This window comes from Entelurus aequoreus, linkage group LG16 (assembly GCF_033978785.1).
Source record: "Entelurus aequoreus isolate RoL-2023_Sb linkage group LG16, RoL_Eaeq_v1.1, whole genome shotgun sequence".
In the NCBI taxonomy this organism is placed as follows: Eukaryota; Metazoa; Chordata; class Actinopteri; order Syngnathiformes; family Syngnathidae; genus Entelurus; species Entelurus aequoreus.
Genome location: NC_084746.1, coordinates 11,754,002 through 11,767,176, shown reverse-complemented (window position 1 = coordinate 11,767,176; position 13,175 = coordinate 11,754,002). Strand labels below are relative to the sequence as shown.

Below are 13,175 nucleotides of genomic sequence, written 5' to 3'. Positions count from 1 at the left end.
GATAATATTGACACAGTGCAAGTACTATGATAATATTTGTTTTCTTTTTTGTTCACTGCCACTCTGTAGTGGGAAAGCAGCAAGCGCGCGGAACAGTTTGGACAACGACACCGAGACAGGCTCCGTGATGTCGCAGAGAAGAGAGAGGGAGAAAGAGCGGCCCAGGCGGAAACACACCGACCATGGTCAGGAAGTCTTTGCACTGCGGATAAATATGTGCCTCGTGTGTCTTTTGGCGCGACCGTTTACCTGCTACTTCTTCACTCTTGGCTTCTGCCGCAGGTGGAAAACAGAATGGTTTCTCCTCCCGGGCAGCGGGACGTGGCGTCGCGGAGTACGACAGCTCTTCTTTCATGAGCAGCGAGCTGGAGTCTACTTCCTGCTTTGATTCAGAGGACGACGACGCAACCAGCAGGTCAGATGCCCCGTGTAGCTTTTCACCGACATTTGCGGATTGATACCAAAATATCGATACCAGATCTTTATGCGCTATTATCAATTCTCAAAACAAAATGGGGTATGGGACTGTCTGATGGTGTCGTTCCGCTCCCTGTATGATCAGTGTCAGAGCTTGGTCCGCATTGCCGGCAGTAAGTCGGACACGTTTCCAGTGAGGGTTGGACTCCACCAAGGCTGCCCTGTCACCCATTCTGTTCATTACTTTTATGGACAGAATTTCTAGGCGCAGTCAGGGCGTTGAGGGGATCCGGTTTGGTGGTTGCAGGATTTTGCAGATGATGTGGTCCTGATGGCTTCATCTGGCCAGGATCTTCAGCTCTCACTGGATCGGTTCACAGCCGAGTGTGAAGCGACTGGGATGGGAATCAGCACCTCCAAGTCAGAGTCCATGGTTCCTGCCCGGAAAAGGGTGGAGTGCCATCTCCGGGTTGGGGAGGAGACCCTGCCCCAAGTGGAGGAGTTCAAGTACCTGGGAGTCTTGTTCACGAGTGAGGGAACAGTGGATGGTGAGATCGACAGGCGGATCGGTGCGGCGTCTTCAGTAATGCGGACGCTGTATCGATCCGTTGTGGTGAAGAAGGAGCTGAGCCGGAAGGCAAAGCTCTCAATTTACCGGTCGATCTACGTTCCCATCCTCACCTATGGTCATGAGCTTTGGGTTATGACCGAAAGGACAAGATCACGGGTACAAGCGGCCGAAATGAGTTTCCTCTGCCTGGTGGCGGGGCTCTCCCTTAGAGATAGGGTGAGAAGCTCTGTCATCCAGGAGGAGCTCAAAGTAAAGCCACTGCTCCTCCACATGGAGAGGAGCCAGATGAGGTGGTTCGGGCATCTGGTCAGGATGCCACCCGAACGCCTCCCTAGGGGAGGTGTTTTGGGCACGTCCGACCGGCAGGAGGCCACGGGGGAAGACCCAGGACACGTTGGGAAGACTATGTCTCCCGGCTGGCCTTTGGAACGCCTCGGGATCCCCCGGGAGGAGCTGGACCAAGTGGCTGGGGAGAGGGAAGTCTGGGCTTCCCTGCTTAGGCTGCTGACCCCGCGACCTGACCTCAGATAAGCGGAAGAAAATGGATGGATGGATGGAAAAACAAAATTTCGATACTTTTGATACTTAAGTTCAGGGGTGTCCAAACTTTTTCCATCAAGGGCCACATACAGAAAAGTCAAAGTATGCGGAGCCATATTTATTTTTTTTAATTAAAAAAACATATCTCTATTTAAAGACATAACTTTGTCAGCTAAGTATATTATTAATTGTTAGTTCAAACATTTCAACTTGTTCTCATTAACCTGCTCAGTGGCCTTGTGGTTAGAGTGTCCGTCCTGAGACTGGAAGGTCGTGAGTTCAAACCCCGGCCGAGTCATACCAAAGACTATAAAAATGGGACCCATTACCGCCCTGCTTGGCACTCAGCATCAAGAGTTGGAATTGGGGGTTAATTCACCAAATGATTCCCGAGTGCGGCCACCGCTGCTGCTCACTGCTCCCCTCACCAGGGGGTGAACATGGGAATGGGTCAAATGCAGATGGTAATTTCACCACACCTAGCGTGTGTGTGACTATCAGTGGTACTTTAACTTGAATTAAATACCGCTTTTGCTCTTTTTTTCTTACATTTTAAAGTTATTTTACATTTAGGAATAGAATAAAAAATATGATTGTGTGACTGCATAACCTCGTGTGTCAAAACTTCTGCCTGTATGAAAATAATAATGTTTATTTACACTTTTAACACTGTTTATAATTGTTGATGTGGTTTTTTGTAATTCATTCATAAGTTAGTATTTTATTGTTTAATTAACTAATTCAACTTTGTGTATATTTTATTATTATTTTGAGAGCTTCCAATATTTTAGATCAGGGGTGTGCAAACTTTTTCCACAAAGGGTCGCATACTGAAAAGTCAAAATACACTGCAGCCATTGTGATATTTTTTAATTAAAAAAAAACATATACTGTATTTATTTAAAGACATAACTTTGTCAGCTTTGTATTAAAGGTGACTAAGCATATTATTAATTGTTAGTTCAAACATTTCAACTTTTTCTCCTTAAATAGATTTTTTTGCTTTTTTTCTTACACTTTTACTGTTATTTTACATGTAATAATATAATTTTTAAAAATGATGATTGTGTAACTGCATAATTGAGTTTGTCAAAACTTCTGCCTGTATGAAAATATTAATGTTCATTTACACATTTAACTGTGTTTACTATTGTTGTATTTTTTTTCTAATTCATTCATTCATAAGTTGGTATTGTTTTATTGTTTAATTAACTGATTAAACTTTGTGTATATTTTAAGTATATTTTATTATTATTTTGAGAGTTTACAATATTTTAGATTAGGGGTGTCTAAACTTTTTCCACCAAGGGCCGCATACGGAAAAGTCTAGTATAGAGGGGCTGTTTTGATATATTTCAATTTAAAAAATTTTTTTATAAATAAATATGGTAATTTAAAGACAAAATGTTGTTATAGGTGACTAAGTATATTATAATTAATGATTAGTAAAAAAAAATTCTGATTTTTGTCATTACATGCCGATTTTTTACATTTTTACTGTTGTCTTTTCAGATGCATGTTATTTGAAAATACACAACTTTCTAAATTTTAGCAGTCAAATTAGGTATATTTGCAGAAAGTATCTGTATCGGATCGCTGATACCAGCCTGAACCTTACTTGGTATCGGTTCAGAAAGTAAATCAGAGGTATCGCACATCACTATTGCTGACTCATTTGTCAATTGTGTTTGTCGACATCATTAAAAACAATTTATATCCGGAGATAGCTGTAATTATCTTTAATTACTCGTTGGCAGTTGTAACACATTATTTGCGTCTCCCGATTACCCAGATTTAGTAGCTCAACAGAACAGAGCTCCTCTCGCTTAATGAGACGACACCGGCGCCGTCGGCGGAAACCCAAAGCCTCCAATCTGGACCGGGTAAGACCAGCTCTCATGCATGCTCTTACAACTCCAGCCATATAATTCCTTGGCCTCAGCGCCTCATACTATGGTTCTCTTGTGCAGTCGTCATCATTCAGCAGCATCACAGACTCCACCATGTCTCTCAACATAATCACAGTTACGCTCAACATGGGTAAGTCAGTGTGCACTGAAGACAAAATGGACACCTGACGTTTGTTTATATGATGGCGGCTATACTGTAACATTACATGCGCTGTCTCTGCAATGTTTATTTTCTTGTGTACTCTCAGAGAAGTACAACTTCTTGGGCATCAGCATCGTGGGCCAAAGTAACGAGAGAGGAGATGGTGGGATCTACATTGGCTCCATAATGAAAGGCGGGGCGGTGGCTGCGGACGGACGCATCGAGCCCGGAGACATGCTGTTGCAGGTGTGCGGGGTTGTTTGTTGCACAAATGCACACAGGGAATGGCAAAATGCGTGGGACTTAAGGAATGTGCGTGTGGGCCGATGCATGTCACGTTTGAGAGCAGTAATACGGGAGCTTCTCCTTAACTGATGAGTTAAGGTTGATACTTTTTTCCCTTGGTTTTCCAACCCCGGCCACTAATGATTTCAGCTTCTGCGGTGTGGGGCTTTGTTAATGTTCCCTCCCCGGTTTCATTTTTGCTGAAGCTTGCGTTTTGTGCATTTGCTTCCCAGCTAGTGCTTCATCAAACAAATATGAGCACGGGGACTAGAGATGTCAATCTCAAACTACAGATAAATATTGTCATTAGCAATCCACAATTAGCGGTCACTGTAAACTGTTGAGTGTCACAAGGTCAGTTATGGGGGGGGTCACTGTCTTTGGAGAGTCACTGTTGCCAACTGACCAAAAACTGTTTTTATCACCTCAGAATAGGGTATTACCGGTATTTAGGGCTGGGTGATATGGCCTTTTATTAATATCTCGATATTTTTAGGCCATGTCACGATACACCATATATATCTGGATATTTTGCCTTAGCCTTGAATGAACACTTGATGCATATAATCACAGCAGTATGATGATTCTATGTGTCTACATTAAAACATTCTTCTTCATACTGCATTAATATATGCTCATTTTAAACTTTCATGCAGAGAGGGAAATTACAACTACCGGTAAGTCAATTTAGCAAAAGTGTATTTATTAAACAGTTATTAAGCAGTGGCACAAACATTCATGTCATTTCCAAAACAGAAAGTGCAAGATTGTCAGAGACATTTTAAAATGAGCTATTAGTGCACTTTTGTGCATGATGTCACTAAGATGACTTATCAAAACAACACTAAATTAAGTGTACTTTTTGTACAGAACGCCACTACAATAGCCTGACTAATGCCCCTTTGCTTCATCTAGACCTCAAATAACACAGTAGAAGTTTAGCTGTAAACTATTATGCTAGATCCACTCGACTTCCATTGCACCGGTCGCCCAGGTTCCCCACATCTGTGGTCCCCTCCAAGGTTTCTCATTGTCATCCCATTGGGTTGAGTTTTTTTCTTGCCCTGATGTGGGATCGGAGCCGAGGATGTCGTTTTGGCTTGTGCAGCCCTTTTGAGACACTCGTGATTTAGGGCTATATCAGTAAACTTTGATTGATTGATTGAAACTGTTTGTGTTGACTTATAGGTAAATCTAAAACAAAAATGTTATACAGTAGTGCTTCAAGTCACAAGCTTAATTGGTTGTGTGACGGAGCGCTTAACTCAAAACTTAGAGACTTAGACTTCCTTTTTATTGTCATTCAAATTTGAACTTTACAGCACAGATAAGAACGAAATTTCGTTACATAAACTCATGGTAGTGCAGGATAAAAAAGCAATAAGGTGCATATATGAATAAATAAATATATATAAATAATATATAAATATATAAAACACTTGTGTACCCCGCCTTCCGCCCGATTGTAGCTGAGATAGGCTCCAGCGCCCCCCGCGACCCCGAAGGGAATAAGCGGTAGAAAATGGATGGATGGACTTGTATCTCAAAACAATCCACCATTGAAATTAATCGAAATCAATTTGATTGGTGCTTGGCCTTCTCAAAACAGCACAATTTTAACACGTGACATGCCTTTTAGAAATAAGAACTAACTTTCAGATGAGAAATATTTAGAGATGTCCGATAATGGCTTTTTTGCCGATATCCGATATTCCGATATTGTCTAACTCTTAATTACCGATTCCGATACCGATATATACAGTCGTGGAATTAACACATTATTATGCCTAATTTTGTTGTGAAAGCCCTGCTGGATGCATTAAACAATGTAACAAGGTTTTCCAAAATAAATCAACTCAAGTTATGGAAAAAAATGCCAACATGGCACTGCCATATTTATTATTGAAGTCACAAAGTGCATTATTTTTTTTTACATGCCACAAAACAGCAGCTTGGAATTTGGGACATGCTCTCCCTGAGAGAGCATGAGGAGGATGAGGTGGGCGGGGTAGGGAGTAGCGGGGGGTCTATATTGTAGCGTCCCGGAAGAGTTAGTGCTGCAAGGGGTTCTGGGTATTTGTTCTGTTGTGTTTATGTTGTGTTACGGTGCGGATGTTCTCCCGAAATGTGTTTGTCATTCTTGTTTGGTGTGGGTTCACAGTGTGGCGCATATTTGTAACAGTGTTAAAGTTGTTTATACGATCACCCTCAGTGTGACCTGTATGGCTGTTGACCAAGTATGCCTTGCATTCACTTGTGTGTGTGAAAAGCCGTAGATATTATGTGATTGGGCCGGCACGCAAAGGCAGTGCCTTTAAGGTTTATTGGCGCTCTGTTCTTCTCCCTACGTCCGTGTACACAGTGGCGTATTAAAAAGTCATACATTTTACTTTTTGAAACCGATACCGATAATTTTGAAACCGATACCGATAATTTCCGATATTACATTTTAAAGCATTTATCGGCCGATAATATCGGCAGTCCGATATTATCGGACATCCCTAGAAATATTGTATAAAAACAATACAATAGAATGTACTACTTACAACTACAGTAGTTTAAGAAATGTAATGTACAATAATGTACCTTCTAGAGTGGACTTCTGCAGTATTTCCTACTCTGTTAAACACATTACCAGCAGCTTTGCCATACTTTCATGAGTAAATATCCGCCGTTTATCGAAGTTGTTTTAACATTCTTGGCTGGAGTTCGACTCACTCTGCTTCAGTTTGTTGCAGATAAGCAGTGATACGCTCCATTTGCTTGCCAAGTCAGTGACGCTGTCATGTTTTTGAAGATATCTTTTTTTTTAGTTCAATGAATATCATCCGCTTTTTGTTCACCTCACCGTCCTTCACACTCACTTTCCTCCTCCTCATGGTTGGGGATAAAAACTAAGTTTTGTCCAGTAAGTTTTAGCGAGTAAGACCAGATGTTTTAGTCGTATCTCACGGGGTTGACTGTGACATTCGTTACACCAACTAATGGCAGAGATGATAGTAGCGCTGATTTTTGCTTGCAACTTAAAGCATGACAGCTGAGAGACCGCTTTTATCTCAAAACACTTTAAGGCCTACTGAAATGAAATTGTTTTATTTAAACAGGGATAGCAGATCCATTCTATGTGTCATACTTGATCATTTCGCGATATTGCCATATTTTTGCTGAAAGGATTTAGTAGAGAACATCGACGATAAAGTTCGCAACTTTTGGTCGCTGATAAAAAAAAAGCCTTGCCTGTACCGGAAGTAGCGTGACGTCACAAGTTGAAAGGCTCCTCACATTTCCCCATTGTTTACACCAGCAGCGAGAGCGATTCGGACTGAGAAAGTGACGATTACCCCATTAATTTGAGCCAGGATGAAAGATTCGTGGATGAGGAACGTGAGAGTGAAGGACTAGAGTGCAGTGCAGGACGCATCTTTTTTCGCTCTGAACGTAACTTAGGTACAAGCTGGCTCATTGGATTCCACACTCTCTCCTTTTTCTATTGTGGATCACGGATTTGTATTTTAAACCACCTCGGATACTATATCCTCTTGAAAATGAGAGTCGAGAACGCGAAATGGATATTCACAGTGACATTTATCTCCACGACAATACATCAATGAAGCACTTTAGCTACGGAGCTAACGTGATAGCATTGTGCTTAAATGCAGATAGAAACAAAATAAATAAATCCCTGACTGGAAGGATAGACAGAAAATCAACAATACTATTAAACCACGGACCTGTAAATACACGGTTAATGCTTTCCAGCTTGGCGAAGCTTAACAATGCTGTTGCTAACGACGCCATTGAAGCTAACTTAGCAACGGGACCTCACAGAGCTATGATAAAAACATTAGCGCTCCACCTACGCCAGCCAGCCCTCATCTGCTCATCAACACCCGTGCTCACCTGCGTTCCAGCGATCGACGGAAGGACGAAGGACTTCACCCAATCATCCGTGCGGTCGGCGGCTAGCGTCGGCTAGCGTCGGCTAGCGTCGGATAGCGCGTCTGCTATCCAAGTCAAAGTCCTCCCGGTTGTGTTGCTACAGCCAGCCGCTAATACACCGATCCCACCTACAACTTTCTTCTTTGCGGTCTTCATTGTTCATTAATTAAATTGCAAAAGATTCACCAACACAGATGTCCAGAATACTTTGGAATTTTGAGATGAAAACGGAGCTTTTTTTTATTGGATTCAATGGTGTCCGAATACTTCCGTTTAACTATTGACGTCACGCGCATACGTCATCATACATAGACGTTTTCAACCGGAAGTTTAGCGGGACATTTAAAATTGCACTTTATAAGTTAACCCGGCCGTATTGGCATGTGTTGCAATGTTAAGATTTCATCATTGATATATAAACTATCAAACTGCGTGGTCGGTAGTAGTGGCTTTCAGTAGGCCTTTAAGTTTAGGTAGCACTGTATTGTAAAAAGCTCAATATTTTGTCAGAAGGTGAAACTAGTATTTTATATAGCTTCATTACACACAGAGTGAAATAATGCAAGCTTTTTCTTGCAAGTTTGATGTTTATGGCTTCCCAATAATGAAAACCATAAACTCAGGCTCTCGGAAAATGAAAATATAGTGAAAAGTTCAATAATGGAAGGTCTTGAGCTAATTTACTGCAAAGGTTTCCCGAGCCTTTAGAACAGGGGTTTCAAACTCATTTTAGCTCAGGGGCCGCATGGAGGAAAATATATTCCCACGTGGGGCCGGACGGGTAAAATCATGGCATGATTCGGCCCAAAATAGAACAAGTAGGTTCTGAAAATGTACATATCACAAATAATCCTCTTGACAAAACCCTTTAAGTTAGTTGAACATTTAGAGAATCAATTGGTGCAGTTTCAAAACCACCATGAAGAACACAATGAACTTAGACTTAATCTCAGTGTATCTACAAAGCAATTAAACTTTAAGTCACAGCCCATCTAAGATTTAACAAAAAATTCAATAAAAACTCTTCTATGTATCAACTACCTAATTTGTCATTTGCACATGTTAATCCTGTGCTAGGTCAACAAACTGAGGTAGAAACTATTCAAGAGGGTTGAGTTACTTCCTGCCTTCTAGGCATCACTGTGTAGTGATAGGTAAATAAAAGCTGAGTAATGTGTAAACAATGTCAACAAACCAACAATAAAAACTTCAAAGACTGAAAGTATTGCAGTAAATCTCACTCTGTTCACTTACTTTAAATTCTCATAGAAGACAATGATGTTCACAGAACTGTATCAATGCTGCATTTAAATTGTTTGTTTTAAGGCTGGGTGGTATTGGCTTTTTTTTATATCTCGATATTTTTAGGCCATGTCACGATACACCATATATATCTCCATATTTTGCCTTAGCCTTGAATGAACACTTGATGCATATAATCACAGCAGTATGATGATTCTATGTGTCTACATTAAAACATTCTTCTTCATACTGCATTAATATATGCTACTTTTAAACTTTCATGCAGAGAGGGAAATCACAACTAAATGTGTATTTATTAAACAGTTATTAAGCAGTGGCACAAACATTCATGTCATTTCAAAACAAAAAGTGCAAAATTGTCAGAGACATTTTAAAACAAGCTATTAGTGCACTTTTGTGCATGATGTCACTAAGATGACATATCAAAACAACACTAAATTAAAGGGCACTTTTTGTACAGAACGCCACTACAATAGTTTAAAACAAATAAAGTGCACTTTTGTGCATGATGTCACACAAGATATTTCAATAAGTGTCAAATAAAAATGAGCTGCATAATAGGAAATCAAATAGTGTATGTCCTTCACTATGTGGTAGGTTAATGCGGACGTTATCTCCTTCTGTTGTTGACTATTTGTTTCATACGGTGTTGATCTGGAAATGGTTGCCTCTGCATTTTGTTGGTGTGGCACCGAACGGAGATGTTGCGTGCAGAGTTTCAAGCACTCTTCATTCTCTAGCGGGTGACTTTTCAAATGATGCTACAAATTAGCAGTGGTGTTACTTTTTGTAGCTACGCTTTTGCCCCACACTTACACAATTACGGTTGTCTGTTCGACATCTTCCCGCTTAAAGGCAAACCACCGCCAGACGATGGACCCCCTGCTGTTTTTCTTGGATTTAATTCTTCCTTCATTTGTTACCAGATTCACACCTTCTTTCTCTCGTATTACCGCTAGCACCACAGCTAACGTTATCCATGTCGCTACCTCTCTGCTCACCCATGTCGCTACCTCATCGAAGGCGTATACGTATGTGACGTATGTAAGAAGGTGCGCTTGTTTATGTCTCCGTGAGAAGGAGAGACAAGAAAGAGTGAGAAACGCCTGTAGTGTAATGCCTGCAGCTAATAGCAACTGCGTAAGAACGTATACTCCAATATCACGATATAATCGTTTTCTATATCGCACAGAGACAAACCCGCGATATATCGAGTACCGTATTTTTCGGAGTATAAGTCGCTCCGGAGTATAAATCGCACCGGCCGAAAATGCATAATAAAGAAGGGAAAAAACATATATAAGTCTCACTGGAGTATAAGTCGCATTTTTTGGGAAAATGTATTTGATAAAACCCAACACCAAGAATAGACATTTGAAAGGCAATTTCCTTACCAAACAATCTGTCACTCCTAATCGCTAAATCCCATGAAATCTTATACGTCTAGTCTCTTACGTGAATGAGGTAAATAATATTATTTTATATTTTACGGTAATGTGTTAATAATTTCACACATAAGTCACTCCTGAGTATCTTTTACTATGAAAAAAAACTGCGACTTAAAGTCTGAAAAATACGGTATATCGATATATCACCCAGCCCTAGTTTGTTTTACTCTTTGTTTTACGTTGGGTCGCGGGGGAGGAGTCACAGCCCCGCTTTATCGTGTAACTCTTGCTTAATATACTTGCTCGCCCCGGTATAAACTATTTGCTTGCCTAACAGAATTGCTATTGCGACACATTTAGAACTGCAGTTTCTTTAATTAAAAAAATGCAGCTCAATTTTACACTTAGCAAACTTATGTTATGTTTGACATCCCTGTTTTAATTGGTCTCACAGTCTGCTTCAGCAGGCTGCTGAACTGACACCTTCCACAAGGATGACAATCTGCAAAAGACTGTCGCCATGATAAACTTAGCTCTGCTTTTTTGGGGTTCCCTGCAGGTGAACGACATCAACTTTGAAAACATGAGCAATGATGACGCAGTCCGAGTGCTGAGGGACATTGTGCATAAGCCGGGGTAAGATCTGAGGAATGCTCGTTAGGGTTTTAAGACAATGTGTGTAAATGCTGTATCTGTGTATTACCAGTCCCATTACTCTGACCGTGGCCAAATGCTGGGATCCAAACCCACGGGGATGCTTTGCTCTGCCAAGAAGTGAGTGATTATTATTATCATCTAGTTTGTCATACCTCTAACCTAACTGCACTTAATTCTACAGGTGAGCCAATTCGACCCATTGACCCTGCGGCATGGGTGTCGCATACCGCAGCAATGACTGGGGTGTATCCCGCTTACGGCATGAGCCCCTCCATGAGCACTGTCACCTCCACCAGCTCCTCCATCAGCAGCTCCATTCCAGAGACTGAGCGTGAGTCCCGTCACCGTCTTTTGACAAGTCTCACTTACCTTTCTCCTTCTATTTTGGTGCATCTTTTTTGAATCGCTCATTCTTTGCTTCTCTGTTTTTAAACATTTGAGGGCCGTGCTGGTTTGCAAACCTCCCCTCCGCACCCTGACCTACAAAACTTTAGCAATAGCCATATTCCCCTCAGACGGAGAGCCCTGCCCTCTCACGCATTCCAGCGACGAGATCCGACTGTTCAGCCTCACAGCTCGCTTCCATCTGCTCGATATGTTCAACTCACGCCTTCCATCGCCCTTGTGATCTTTGTCTCGTGACGTTTGCTCAGTGGGATTTATTCATATTATCGTTGGGGGTTTTAGTTCGGTTTGAGCAATGTAAATAAATATTTTGGATATGTGGGACAGCTTTTAACCACCCCATTTTTAACACCCAGAGAGGAAAAGGTGCCAAGAGTTTTTTTGCATCAGTCAATAAATTACACAAGCAGAAAACTGCTGAGGTGGATACAGTGTTGTGGTACAAAGGGGAGATTAACATGAAGGAGTGGATTATTTATTTCATAACAACGCATGTAAAAACATGTTTTTTGTTTTCAGTAATGGAACATTTAAGCATTCACCCTCAAAGCAGATGAATAAAAGATACTTTAAACCAGAGGTGCCCACACCTTTTCTGCAGGCGAGCTACTTTTCAATTGATGAAGTCGAGGTGATATACCATCCATCCATCTTCTTCCGCTTCTCCGAGGTGGGGTTGCCCAGACTTCCCTCTCCCCAGCCACTTGGTCCAGCTCTTCCCGGGGATCCCGAGGTGTTCCCAGGCCAGCCGGGAGACATAGTCTTCCCGACGTGTCCTGGGTCTTCCCCGTGGCCTCCTACCGGTCGGACGTGCCCGAAACACCTCCCTAGGGAGGCGTTCGGGTGGCATCCTGACCAGATGCCCGAAACACCTCCCTAGGGAGGCGTTCGGGTGGCATCCTGACCAGATGCCCGAACCACCTCATCTGGCTCCTCTTCATGTGGAGGAGCAGAGGCTTTACTTTGAGCTCCTCCCGAATGACAGAGCTTCTCACCCTATCTCTAAGGGAGAGCCCAGCCACCCGGCGGGGGAAACTCATTCCGGCCGCTTGTAACCAAGATGTTGTCCTTTCGTTCATAACCCAAAGCTCATGACCATAGGTGAGGATGGGAACGTAGATCGACCGGTAAATTGAGAGCTTTGCCTTCCAGCTCAGTTCCTTCTTCACCACAACGGATCGATACAGCGTCCGCATTACTGAAGACGCCGCACAGATGCGCCCGTCGATCTCACCATCCACTCTTCCCTCACTCGTGAACAAGACTCCCAGGTACTTGAACTCCTCCACTTGGGGCAAGATCTCCTCCCCAACCCGGAGATGGCACTCCACCCTTTTCCGGGCGAGAACCATGGACTCTGACTTGGAAATGCTGATTCTCATCCCAGTCGCTTCACACTTGGCTGCGAACCGATCCAGTGAGAGCTGAAGATCCTGGCCAGATGAAGCCATCAGGACCACATCATCTGCAAAAAGCAGAGACCTAATCCTGCAGCCACCAAACCAGATCCCCTCAACGCCCTGACTGCGCCTAGAAATTCTGTCCATAAAAGTTATGAACAGAATGGGTGACAAAGGGCAGCCCTGGTGGAGTCCAACCCTCACTGGAAACGTGTCCGACTTACTGCCGGCAATGCGGACCAATCTCTGACACTGATC

At 42.4% G+C, this 13,175-nt stretch overlaps 1 protein-coding gene across 1 annotated transcript in view; it reads left to right on the top strand.

Annotated features, from left to right (window-relative positions):
• Nucleotides 1–13,175, top strand: part of LOC133630601 (segment polarity protein dishevelled homolog DVL-3-like) — a 68,219-nt gene that overhangs the window by 37,207 nt on the left and 17,837 nt on the right. The window contains exons 4-11 of the mRNA XM_062022185.1: nt 70–185; nt 283–415; nt 3,321–3,411; nt 3,499–3,568; nt 3,687–3,826; nt 11,015–11,091; nt 11,162–11,229; nt 11,294–11,443. Coding sequence (XP_061878169.1) covers nt 70–185; nt 283–415; nt 3,321–3,411; nt 3,499–3,568; nt 3,687–3,826; nt 11,015–11,091; nt 11,162–11,229; nt 11,294–11,443 — 845 coding nt within the window. The remainder of the gene's footprint in view (nt 1–69; nt 186–282; nt 416–3,320; nt 3,412–3,498; nt 3,569–3,686; nt 3,827–11,014; nt 11,092–11,161; nt 11,230–11,293; nt 11,444–13,175) is intronic.